General features: G+C 40.5%; 1 protein-coding gene across 1 annotated transcript; it reads left to right on the top strand.

Annotated features, from left to right (window-relative positions):
* Positions 1-387: 387 nt before the first annotated feature.
* On the top strand, positions 388-13,562 carry DEFB1 (defensin beta 1). Its single transcript, XM_037812983.1, has 2 exons — positions 388-654; positions 13,332-13,562. The coding sequence occupies exons 1-2, from the start codon at positions 594-596 to the stop codon at positions 13,460-13,462; spliced, it is 192 nt and encodes a 63-aa protein (XP_037668911.1). The 5' UTR covers positions 388-593; the 3' UTR covers positions 13,463-13,562.
* The last annotated feature ends 302 nt before the right edge of the window (positions 13,563-13,864 follow it).

Below are 13,864 nucleotides of genomic sequence, written 5' to 3' on the forward strand. Positions count from 1 at the left end.
CTTCACTGACAGTCCCTATAAACTAGTTAACAGGGTCCCACTGTAAAGAGGCTGGAAAGGCCCAGGGTTTGGAGCCCCAGGACTCTGGGAAGCCTTGCCTCACCTCCTAAACCTGGTTAAGTCACTTTCTGATGCTCCCGTGAAAAAAACTGCATGCTGTATCAGAGCCCCCATCAAGCTTTACCGTAATCACCTCTTTGCTCATCTGTTCCTGCAAACTTGACATTTGAGGGAAGCCACCAACAGCCTGCCTTTTCCATGATCCAGTCCTAACTGCCCAGCACAGAAAAGAAAACTGGAAGGAGGAGCCAACCCCATGTTTCCAGGGGAAGAGCTAAATTCAGTTGCAGCTAGACTGAGAAGAATGCCCACATGATTTCGACACTACTCAGGGCAAATGACATGAGGGGTTCTTTATTAGAATTTCACTCTGTGGATTGCCACACCCTCATGTCAGATCCGTCTATGAGATTGTGCAATCTTTCAGCCCCATAAATACAGTGTCACTCTAGCCTCCGAAAGCCTCTGTCAGCTCAGCCTCTGAGGAAACCTCACCCTCTCCTGTGATCCCAGGCCCCAGCCTGCCTGTCACCATGAGGATCCTGTGTTTTCTTCTGTTGACTTTCTGCTTACTCTTCTCCCAGATTCCCCCAGGTAAGCTCTGGGACCTTCTGGAGGGCACCTTGCCCCAAGGTTGGGAACTCTGGGACTAATGTGAGCTCTGAGGACAATTACCTCCTGGGCACGGAGGGACAAGCAGCAAGAACAAAAGCTTCCCCATGGTTTACTGGGCTGCAGCCAGCAGAAGGAAGTAGGCAGGCTGGCTGAGCCTCCTGGCTCTTTGTGTTGTCTCTTAACCAGCAGAGGAAAATATCCTCCCTGATTTACCCAGAGTCTCAGAAGGCAGGACAGCAGCCAGAGAAATGGATGTATGTCTTACTCCCTGCCCTTTCCTAAGTCTCCACACAACTCTCAGCCTCTGTCTTTGGCCTGGCCATCTAGAAAATGTCCTATGTGGAAAGGTACTGCCTACTTAATCTGCAGTATTGTTCCTCACACTGAGGTGCCAGCTTCCTATCAGAGGAGGGTGGTGGGGAGGACAGCAATGCAGGCTGCCAGCCTCCATCTTTGCTCCAGGCCACGGGGTGGGGCCTCCAGGTACCCTGCTGCAAGTGAGGGTCAGCTCACCCAACCTTTGAATCATCTCATGTGGAGGCAGGAACGATTCCCAGGGAGCCGGGAATGGAGACCCTTCCACCTTCCTTGAGAAATCCATTCACATTCTTCATGGTAGGAAATCTCCTTAGGCAAATGGAGGACACCAGTTTCTCTGGGTTAAAGCTGCAGGGCCCTTGATGTAGGACAAGCTGGCACACTGCAGGAGGAATCAGGGAACACATTTTTATCCCAGCCCTGTTATGTACTGTCCTAGTGACCTTGGGCAAGTCACATACTTCTAGGCCTTAGTTTCCTCGTCTGCAAATAAGTGGGCTGTGGTAAGTGACTTTAAAAGCAATTATAGCTCTAAAATTCTCTGAAAGGTGCTAATTGTACTTTTCTCCAGATCATCACCTAATTGTACAGATAAGCCTGATTTCTCTAATTCTGCCTCAGTTTTCCCATCTGAAAGCTGGATACAAAGTATTCTAATGCAGAATGTTTTTTTTTTAATTGCCATTTGTGAACCATTAGAGAGGTAGAGAAATCAGTTTTTTGAGTTGCAACCAGGCTTCTGTTTTAACAGAATAGAAAAGAAAATGTTAGGGCATGTCACGTAATAAGGGCTCATGCTGTCTCATTATACTCTTATTTCAATTGTGTGTGTGTGTGTGTGTATGTGTGTGTATGTGTGTGTGTGTGCTTGTACTGAGTCATGGTGCAAAATTTTCTTTCTTCTAACAATTCAGTTCAAACTCAAAAAAGCCAGAAAGTCATTATTCTAATATGGAGAGTTGTTATTTTCAAGGTATCATATCTAACTATGACTATGAGCATCTCATTTGAAGCATAGAAAATGGAAGTTTTTCCAAGGATTTTCAGGAACAACTAAACTCACTACTTATTCATTATAAAACTAATAGCTAACATTTATTGAGCACTTAGTATATACAGGATTAGCTTAGATACTCACAGGCAATGCTACTCTACTCCGTCTTTGACAGCCCATAAATCTGGTCTGGATAAACCTATCGGTAAGTGAGTTTTTGCTATGGGGATAAGCAGATTTCAGGAAGGCATTTACATTGGGGCTGGCCAAAACCAACACATCTTCTAGAAAGGGCACAAGCAGTAGCCCCTCTCATCTTGAGGCATCCTGAGGCTCAGCTGGTGAGGGTCTCTGAGCACTCTGGAGAGCTCTGCAGGCCAAGGTGCCACCTGAAGGAGTCTCAACTCTCCCCAAATGTTCACATTTTGAGAGAGGACTACAGAGAAGGACGATACTTAATACGCGTATCTTCTGCTGGGATTTTATGTGTTGGTGGGAGCGTTGTTGTCTGAAGGAGGGAGGTAGAACTTCCCCAGATGTCTTCCCCAGTAAATTATGGAGACTTCACCAGCCTTTCCCAAGCCAGGCAGCAGTCAATCCTTCCATTCTTCTGTTTCATTTTTTTAGGCCCTGGTTGTGGGGCTTGCCACTGTTCTTGTTGTTTTTGCGGTTCTGTTGCTCTGTTGTTGCTGTTGCTGTGTTCTATCCCCACTGCCCCCAGAGTTGCACTGGCTGTTCTGAGCACAAACAGCTCGAAAGTTAGAGCCAGGTGGAAGCTGGGCGCTGCTCTGCGAGGCTGGCGCTTGGGTCCCAGCATCACGTCGTGACTCACCTTGGGAGGCCACATAGGATCACTGCACTCCCATTTCTGGAAGAGCCGTTAGGGCTCCCATAGTCCAATCTAGTTTTACGTTTGGGGAAAAAGAGGCCTAAGGGACCCAAGGTGATTAGAAGGTGTGGGGTCATGGTGTGTAAAATCCTAAGACACTGCAGATATTAGCAGTTTTCCTCTCTTTCAGATAAAAAAAATTATGGGTTGACCACATTTATCTCATACAAAGGGTCTCTCTGTGAACACAGAGTGATGTCAAAATGACAAAGCAACTCAAATACCTGCATTTGCTAGACAAGATCCCAGCCAGGGTCTTTGGATATCAAGATAGTATGTAGCTGCTCTTCACTCACACAACAAACATTTAGTTAACAACTACTGTGTCCTGGGAACTGCAAATGATCAAGGAAAACACAAGCCCTTGATCTCATGACCTTACACTCTAAAAGCAGAGCACAACATGAAACAACTGATTATGTAATGAATTACTTCACTACAATTGTGTTGTGAAATCCTACTAAGTACGGGGTGCTAAGAGAACACATGACAATAGGGGTTGGCCTGGTCTTGAGGAATCAAGGACAGCATTTTTAAGGAAGTTGAGAAGTGAAGGAAAAATGGAAGCAGTTTTGGTACATGGGGTTTTCAAAAATAAAAAAATTAATTCCTTCCCAACATTTCAAAATCAGGTGCATTGCATAGCATTCAGATTTTTATCTTCTCTTGAAAACAAGAGAAACAAAAAACAAAAGATCTTGCAATGTTTCTGCATGGCAAAAGTGAGCTGCCACTAAATAGCAGCTGCTCTTTCAGACAGGGTAATTGCTCTCCATTTCACCGCAGACCCCACTGCTCCCTATTGCCTTAACCTCAGTGCCCTTCATACATTTAGGTTCTATGCTTGGCTGCTGTGGGCATCTTAATTTGCAGCTCTGAACCAAATAAACCAGTGAAAGGTGAGGAGGCAGGTGGGGACAGGGACAAATCAGACAGAAAAAGATAGCATGAGTGAAAACCCTGAGAGAAAGAGGAATAAAAACAATGGCCGTCACTTTCAATTTAATCTTTGCTGCTCCCCTATGAGATAGGAAGTATTATTATCCTCATTTGATGGAAAGGTAACTTGTCTAAAATCACATGACTGGTAATAGGTACAGCAAGGACCCAAACCCAGGCCAGCCATCCCCAAAGCCAGGACCAAGCCGCCTCTTGAGGTACAGGGGAAGAGAGGAGTCAGGTGTGGCTAAGGCCCCCCAGAGTGGCAGCCAGGGAAGGTCTGGGGCCAGATCAGATAAGGCCTTATGGGGCCTGATAAGTATCTGGCTTTGAGTTAGTCACTAAAGATTTACAATCTGTAATCAGAAAAGACTTTTTTGAAAGATCAGTTTGACTGCAGTTTGGAGGCAGATTAGAAGAGAGCAAGAGTGGAGATAAGAAGGCTAGTTAGGACATTCGCCTATAAACAGATCCATTTCTACCACAACTATATTTTTTTTTCCTAGATCATCAGCACATCAGTATAGCAAAATTAAAATCCACTAATACAGACATTAGTCATTCCTAAATATTTTTCTCTCTTTCCCTCCAGGACCCCACAAGCATTCTTGGTAAACTGGGCCTCAGTTCACTCAACTTTAAAAGGACTTCCATCTCTAACATTCTTTGATGCTCGGTCTCAGCCCTCCACACCTGCATGTCTCACTCTGCAATCCACTCTCCAACCTGTTTGCCCTAATTCCTTCTACCTCTCTGACCTCTGGCAACAGCTACTAGAATGTACCTGCCATGGGCTCTTGATTCCATCCAGAAAAACAGGCTCCCCATAGCCTTAGACACACGGCCCCCTGCAGCCTCCAAAGCAGGCTTGACCGAGGCACCTCGTAAGCAGTTGACGGGAAACCGAAGATGTCCTCAAACACAAAAAAAAACGATAATAAAAATACCACATGTAGTACTTCATAGAGGAAAACAGCAGTTCTGTGAGTACTATCCCACTAAACACCCTCACTATCTTTATCATGCAGGGACTACTGTTATCCTTATTTTAACTCATGGAGTTTGTGACTTTTCAAATATACAACCAGTAAATAACAAGGACTTAAATCCAGTTCTGAACCCAAATCCTGTATTCTTTCCACACACTTCACAAAGACCTCTGGATTTGTCTCCAGACACCCAGATGTATTCCAAGAATAATCTAGAAGGGAACTGAATTGAAAGTTTCTGAACCTAATATGAGGCATTGCTGATTACTAACAGCCAGGATCAGTTTCTAGGTGAATAGGGGCTTCATGAGCTACTTGTAATTGGAAGAGAGCGTAGGATTTTTTGTTATATTCAGTTTGGTTGGGAATTTTGTCATTTATTTGTTTTGTGGGAGGGGCTTACATGCTTGATTTTATCTCAGGTATCTTAAAAAGATTTATAGAAATAAATTCTAATCCTCCATGCTTCCACTGATTGCTTGAACTGCCATCCCACCACTCCCCAGGCTGGCATTTAGCCTCTATTTTAATACCCCAATGAGAGGGAACCCACTAACTCCTGGGTAGCCCTTCTGCCACTACTGCCAACCAAGCACCTCGTCCTCAGGGACAACCCCTGTCCCCTCCATCCCTCAGAGACCGGGTGACAGCATTATCTAACTGATGGGTGCTTGGGAAGGACTCCGATAAGCTAATTCTTCACCTATGACCAATTGCCTCTGACTGCTAAGTCAATTTATTTGACACCATAGGCGAGGACTTTGCAACAATTGTGAAAATCTAGATTACATTCCTTGGCTCCCTCTATCTGCATCTGTGTTTGCTCCTTACACAATTTGCATCGATTAGTCACATAAAGCCAGCTGCCACTCCCCCAGCCTTTCTCCAAGCCTGGCCCTTCTCTGCTCACTGCCATGTCTCTCCAAAGCCCTGTCATTTTGGCAATCCACCAGTCGCTCAGCCTGATGGCCTTTTATTACAAGAATTTTATATTATAGTCAAGAGTTCTCCAATTTTCCCTTTTAACATTCTCACAAAACTTCACTTATAGCTTTAACTGTATGACACAAAGCCAAACTCATTGCTCCATACATGAGATGTTGGGTAGGTTTAGAATAGAGTGACAGGTCAAGAAATTTCATTTTCAACATCTTGATTCATCAAACTTTCATTGTCTCAGACTCTCTCTCCACTGTCTCTAATTATCTGATTCTTTAAAAAATCTGTAATTATATAAAGTCTAAAGACCCCACTCATGCCCCTCTGTGTTTCCAACTGATCTTCTTGTTTACAGTCTATTTAGTCACTTGTCATTCAGGGTCTGACCTGTGCCAGGTTGTTTGATCTCAGTAGAATTAAAGGTTGTTGTTCATGCTTTCCTTACACATTTATTTTCTGATGATTCTAGAAAAATTGAGACTCTTCATGTGCTAAGTTCCATGACCCTTCTTTGCTCCCTTTCATTTTCTACTATGATTAACCCACTGGCATATATTTCCTAGTTATTTTCCGGTTACTTAATCACAATTGCCCTTCATTCAACCAACAGCTATTATTACACTTAACTAGAAAAATATTTGGGATTACAGTTGCACTGAACTGTGATTATTGACAATCCAGTTGTAACCGGCCTAATAAATGTATGTTTGAAATAGTCACTCTTTAAGCTGTAAGCATAGAAACTGGGGCACAATCCTGTTTATTCAACAGGTTTGTTTCTCTCCCCTTCTCATCCTTCTTTCTTATTTACATAACGGAGATCTCTTTTCTACATTCCTCTGGTTCTTGGAACTCCAGAGCCTGCCGAGCAAATGCTGTTAGATTGCATTTCTCAAGCCAGCTTAATGAGGACCAAGACAAGGATAAGAGCCAAGTTCAGAGGGATGGTTATCATTCTTGGTAAAGGTGAAGAGAAGGGTGGGGCTGGGAGCTATCCAAAGAGCTCACTGTCCGGGGAGTGGACAAAAATAGACCATCACCATGAAGAGAAAGGACTCTGGAACCTGGACACAGCATAAAAGGCTGTGGCAGGGGTCCACAGCTCTAGGAGTATACAGATTTTTTCAGAGAAATGATTTTTACTTTTTAAATCGTAAAACAAACATACACCCACGAAAGTGCATAAAACATCAGTGTACAAATTAATGAATTTTTATAAAGCAAGCGCCCCTTTAAACACAATGCAGGTCAAGAAACTGGACTTTGCTAGCACCTAAGAAGCCTTTCTGGAGCTTTCTCAATCATATTCGCCTCCCTCTCTCCATGGGTAACCACTAGCTACACTTCTATGATAATAACAACCTATATTTCTAGTACTTTTACCACATTAATATTCATGCTGAGCAATGTAACCTGGTTTGTGCATGTATTTCTACTGGCTATTGGAATTGTTGGGTCATAGGATATGCATATATTCTAATAGATAACGCCAAACTGTTTTCCAAAATTGTACAAATAGCTGAAAGTTCCTATTGCTCCATATCCTTGTCAACACTTAACAATGTTCATTTTTAATTTTAGCTATCTGGTGAGTGTTGTGGTCACTCATTGGGACTTTAATTTGCATTTCTCTGATAAATAAAAAGGTTAGCAACTTGGATATCGTTTGTGAAGTGCCTATTGTCTTTTGCTCATTTTTTTCTATCAGATTGTTTTATTGGTTTGCAGTTCTTTACATATGTTGTGTACAATTTCTTATAAATATCTTCTCCCACTTTATGTCTTGATTTTTCACTCCCTTAATGGAAACTTTCCTTAGACAGAGGTGGTGGTTATTATTATTATTATGTAGTTAAATGTGTAATCTCTATGTGTAATCCCTCCTATAGGGCTTGTACTTTCTGTATCTTGGTTAAGAAATCTTTCTTTACCCCAAAGATGTGAAGAAAGTCTCCAATATCATCTTTTTTAAAAAAGCTTACTGCTTTTCCTTTTACATTTAGGCTTATAATACAACTGAGGATGAGTTGAATGTGCAGTGGGGTGTGGTAGGGTCAAGGTTTTTTGTTGTTTTTTTTTCCCCATGTGAATATCCAGTTGTCCCAGAACCAATTGTGGAAAAGACCATTCTTTCCCCACTTCTCTGCTGAGCCTCTGTTGCTCCACATCAGTTCTCAATACATGCCTGGGTCTCTTTCTGCACTATTTATTCTGTTCCATTTGTATAGATTTGTCCATCTTTGTGTCATCACCACACAGTCTTAGTTACAGCAGAACCTACAATTAACCTTGAAATCCATTAGAGTAAGTCCTCCCACCTCCTTTTTCAAGGGGGCCTTGGTATTTTTGGCTTTTTGAGTTTCCATATAAATTTTAGCTTCAGCATATCAAGTTTTAGAAACTGTTGGGATTTTCATGTTATTGGGTTGAAGCTACAGATTAATTTGAGAAAAGTTAACATTTTAAAAATCTTTAGTCTTTTGATGTTTCAACATAGTATATCTTTCCAGTTATTTCACTCTTCTTTCATTTATCTCAAAATGTTTTAAGCTTCATATGTAGAGGTATTGCACATATCTTCTTAGATTGACAACTAGGCACTTCATAGTTTATGCTATCTATATGGACTCTTTAACTTCATTTTTGCTGTTGGTTTCTAAAATAAAGAAGTAAAATTGTTATTTCTTTTCCTTATTTTTTTGGTATATTGACCTTGTATCCAGCAAACTTGTTAAACACACTTGTTAATTCCTTTTGAACTTTCAGTACATAAATGTAATATCTGAAAACAGTTACAATCTTATTTCTTCCATTCCAATTCTCATACCTTGTGTTTATCTTTTTCTTTTCTTACAGCCCTGGCTCATACTTTGAGCACAATGTTGAATGGGAATGTGATAGCAGTTAGCTCCTGTTGCCAATCTCAAATGGAAAACTTTCAGTGTTTGACCATTAAGTACACTGTTCATTGTAGGTTTTTGTAGATATCTTTTATCAGATTTAGGAAGTCCCTCCAATTCCTAATTTGCTAAGAGTTGTTATCATGAATCAATGTTGAATTTTTCAAATGCTTTTTCTGCATCTATTGAGATAATGATATGATTTTTCTCCTTTATTGTTAATATGGCATTGACTGATATTTAATTGTTAAATGAAACCTTGTATTAATGAGATAAATGAACCTGGTTCTATCATTTTTATATATTTCTTGATTCTGTTTGCTGTTATTTTTTTTTTTTTCAGGATTTTTGCCTCTCTGTTTATTAGGGAGGTTGATCTATAATTTTTCTTTCCTTTTCCTTTATTACTGATCTTGTTAGGTATTAGGATTACAACCATGTTGGCATCACAACACAAGTTGGGGAGTGTTCTCTCTGTTTTATTCTGAGAAACAGTCTGTGTATTATTGATATTATTTTTACATCATTGCTTGGTAGAATTTGCTAATGAAGCCATCTTGGCCTGGAGTTTTACTTATGGGCTTAATTTCCTTGATAGTTACAGCACTACTTATATTTTCTAATGCTTCTGTGTTTATTTTAGTAAGTTGTACTTTTCTAGTAATTTTTCTATTTCAACTAAATTTTCATCTTTATTGGTATATATTTATAATAATATTACTTTCTATGTTAGTAGGATGTGATGTGATATTCCTGCTTTCATTCCTGTTTTATCCCAAAGTTTGGCCTGTAATTGTGTGTGTGTATGTATGTGTATAATTATATATATAACAAATATATGTATATGTATAACATACATATATACTGTTTCAGCTTTCTAGTTGGGCTGCCTAGTCCACTAGCTTTGGAAGTGGAAGACCTTCAGAAGTACTTCAATTCCACAAACATCTGCAGGCCCTGTTTCAAGTTAAACATTTTTCCTTCCCTCAGACAGACATGTACACAGTCAAATCTAACACAAAGGGAAAGAGAAATGTCTCCAAAATGGGTAAAAGAAGTACGATGGAAAAATGTCACTAGACTGAAGGACACATAGACTGTTTGAGCAGAAAGAAACCTTAACACTCTTGACCAGTGGTTCTCACTAGATGCTGTAGCGCGCGCACACACACACACACACACACACACACACAGACACACACACCAGTTGTGACAGCCAAAAAGGTCTCCAACCATTGCGTACTTCTGGTCAACACAGATACCCAGTACTAGATCAAATGAGGTGGCTGTAACAGGTCCATGGATTAAATAAATTGCTATGGTTCTTTATTCTCTCCCTTAATGCCCTTTATGAGAACAGAAAAGGAAGTGAGTGAGAAGAGAAGAAAATAAAGGCTACTCTGTTACTTTCTTAATCCGTAACTGTTAAATGAATCCTCGGGTTTCCTAACTAAACAAGCAGTAAAGCAGACCCCTTTTGTCCCCTTCTTCATGCCAAACTGGTATACAGAAGCCTATTTAGAGCCATTCTAAAACCACCTTTTCTACCAAAGTTCTCTAAGGAGCTTACCCCTCATCCTGGTAGCCAGTATAGTAAGAAATGTAAGTTTTGGAACTAGTCCGAATGTTGTTTGTTCGCTGTGTGATAATGGGCACTTCATTTAACCTCTCTGGACCTCAGTTTCCTTGCCTATAAATTAGGAAAAAAAAAATGATACATTCCTGGAACTGTTCCTTGGAGGATTAAATGCAGTAATAAATGTCAGTTTCTCACCAAAGAAAAGATATTAAGCCTTAGAACATTAGAAATGGATGAGATCATATAAGCCAGCATCCTCAATTTTTGAGATGCTAGGGTCAGAGAGTTTGACTGTTTTGCCAAGAACTACATGGTAGATTAGTCCTAGAACACAGCATGCAATCAAAATACCCTGACACTAAGTATGCTGCTCTTTATTTTGTGTCTAAGAATGTACTGCATCCTTGAAGCTAATGCCAGACACTAGTTCTTTTTCAGTATTATGACATAATAATCAACCAGCAGTGTGATGAAATAGAACAAAAACTTGGGTTGGGGTGTGGAGACTTGGATTCTGGTTGTGGCTCCATCTCTGTCTGCTGCATGATCTTGGAGACTCCTGTACTTCAGTGTCTTCATCTGGGGAGAGGATCAAAGAAAGGTTAAATTTGTTGAGCTCTGAGGTCCATCCTGGCTGTAAAAAGCTATCATTGTATTTACGCCTCCTCTGCTTACCCAGCATAAAGAAGGGGAGGGAAAAACACATAAACCAAAAACAAGAAAAAGAACATACAGATCTTACTGATTTCAAAGTGCTTTTAAATTTTTTAGCTTACTTGATCTTCCTCGTAACATCATAATCACCTGGAGGAGATACTACAAGAGGGATCCAATTTTGTAAAAGGGTTGGACTAAGCAACCTCAAAGTATCCTTCCAACTCTGAGAACCTTCAATGAAGGGAATCAAAAGTGTGGTTTGAAGACTTGGAGAGGCTAGTTGACCATGACCTTATCTGAGGTCAACATTGTAGCGAGGCTCTTAAAATCTAGTATTGTCTTGGACAGCATTAACAGAAATCAATACGATGTAGAGAAAGAATACAAAGCTGGAGATCAGGAGACTGTGTTTTGTTTACCTGAGTGACCTTGGTCCAAGAATTTTTCCTGAGTAATGAGATGGTGAACCAGAATTTCTCAATTCCCTTCTATCTCCTTAGCAACGTGGTGGTCCCTATCACAGATGGAAATGTTCTATATCTGCATTGTTCAATAAAATAGCCACTCACCATATGTGGCTACTGAGCACTTGAAATGTGATAGTGCAATTTTAATTAACTTAAATGCAATTAGCTACATATAGCTAGTGGCTACCCTATTGGACAGCAGAGCTCTACTGCAAGCACAACAATAGGAAATGAAAAAAAAATAGGAAATGAAGCCTATTATGCTTTTGGTAGGTATTCTATGGAACTTTGCATTTAATTCCAAGCCTCAATCTTTAAGAAATATATTGAAACTTGTATACATCCAGAGGATAAGGAAGAGAATTGTGAAGGGTCTGGAAACTAGGCATTGAGAGAAATGAGAAAGAAACTTTTTTAAAAGTAAAAATATTAAACACGTGATTGCCCAATGAATGATTGATTAGACTTAACTGCAAAAAGCAGAAAAAGAACCACTGGAAAGAAACTGCTGAAAGGACAATTTCAAGCAGTATGAAAACCATCTTTCTAAAAAGCAAAGATAAGTGATATTAGAATGCACTCATTCCTGGAGTGGCGATGCACTTTCAATAGAGGTGTGCAAAGCAATGGCTTGACAGCCACTTACCAGGGGGATTATAGAGAGATTTTGAATTCTATTTCATACAATAGATGACTAATCTGAAGTACCTTCTAAATATGAGATTCTGTCATACTGGAAGGAAGACAGAATAAATTCCAACTGGAGAAAACTATGAAAGTTTTAAAGGGTATCCATAATTTCAGACATTAAATGATTGTAGGATTTTAGCTGAAATAGTGATGGGGGTGGGGTGGAGATGCAGCAATTCAAGTCAGAGGGAATAGCATAATCAAAGAGCATGGGAATGAGAAAAAGCATAGGCTGTTCTCATGGAACAGTACCTGGTTCAGTACTTCTGAATTAGAGAATGTAAGTTTGGGGTATGGTGAGATGGGGTATTTGCCTTATTTATGGAGTACCTTGAATGCACTGTACACCTGGAGGTTTCCTTGGTGTTCTGGTTTGCTAGAGATGTCATTATACAAAATACCAGAAATGGGTTGGCTTTTTTAAAGGGGATTTATTAGGTTACAAAGTTACAGTTCTAAGGCCATATGTGTCCATACTAAGGCATCAACAAGAGGATACCTTCACCGTAGAATGGCCATTGGCGTCCAGAACACCTCTGTCAGCTGGGAAAACACATGGCTGGTGTCTGTTGGTCCTTTGTTCCTCAGTTGTGTCTCAAAATGGCTTTCTCCAAAATGTTTCCGGATTTCTGTCTTTGCTCCTCTCTATCAGCTCCTGTGCATCCTTGCTTCCTTTTCCCAGGGGGTTTCTCTCTAAGCATCTGGGGGTCCTCTCTTAGCTTCTCCGGGGCAAACTCTGGCCTTCATCTCTTAGCTTAGCATCTCCAAATGTCCTTCTGTCTGCATCTCCAAGTATCTCCAAGCATCAGCGTCTGTGTCAGCTCTTGAGCTCTCTTAAGTACTCCAGTGAACTAATCAAGACCCACCCTGAATGGGCAGGGTCACATCTCCTTGGAAATAATTTAATCAAAAGTCTCACCCATAGTTGAGTGAGTCACACCTTCATGTAAACATTCAATCAAAAGGTCCCACCCAAAAAGACTAGATTAAAAGATCATGGTTCTTCTAGGGTCCATAAAAGTTTCCAACCAGCACACTTGGCAAATGAAATCCCTACTCAGAATTCTGCCTTTTATCCTTGGGTTTTGTTTTGTCATAGCTGTTATAACCCTTAGATTGAGTGACATGTCCTATTTCATTAGCGGCCCCAAAGATTAATTGAGGACAAATTTCATAGAAGAGAAAGCTCTCTGAATTGCTTTGAAAGGAGTTGTCTGTCCTACTTTCATGAAATATTCTGAAATCAATGTAGCTACAAACCATGAGTCTGAAATCTTTTCTTTCCCTTCTAACAGGCATTGGCCAAAGGTCTGACCACTACAGATGTGTCCACAAAGGAGGAACCTGTAACTTTTCCCCTTGCCCACTCTTTCAGAAAGTGGAAGGCACTTGTTACAACAGGAGGGCTAAGTGCTGCATGGGTTGATTCAGAGCTGGAAGTGACCTGGAGAATGAATGCAGAGACCAACTGAAGTATTTGTAATCATTGTTTTAATAAAAGAAAATCTTTTTTTTTAATTATTACATTTTCAGAAAAAAAGAATTGTGTGTGTCATTTTGGAAGGGATTAAGAAAGTATAACAAGAGGTATGGGGTTAGAAGGGGAGATGGGCCAGACCACAAAGCCTGCATGATACAAACTTTTAGCAATGTCACTTCAACTTTATTTTACTATCAAACCAACATGTGAGCAATGCAAAGAGTGGCACAAAGTCAAAGACACGTGTTGATGTGAGTAGACGCAGCTTCAAGGCCTTCCTTACTCCTAGCAGAGGCCCACCCAAAATTCAGTGGTCTCAGCAACCTATTTACTAAAATAGTAGCTCTG

This window comes from Choloepus didactylus, chromosome 20 (assembly GCF_015220235.1).
Source record: "Choloepus didactylus isolate mChoDid1 chromosome 20, mChoDid1.pri, whole genome shotgun sequence".
NCBI lineage: Eukaryota > Metazoa > Chordata > Mammalia > Pilosa > Megalonychidae > Choloepus > Choloepus didactylus.

What these genes read in the sequence shown, in the direction of transcription:
- DEFB1 (XM_037812983.1), top strand. Translation starts at nt 594, where the DNA reads ATGAGGATCCTGTGTTTTCTTCTGTTGACTTTCTGCTTACTCTTCTCC. An exon ending in CTTCTCCCAGATTCCCCCAG is followed by an intron (nt 655 to 13,331) that starts GTAAGCTCTGGG and finishes CCCTTCTAACAG; the next exon opens with GCATTGGCCAAAGGTCTGAC.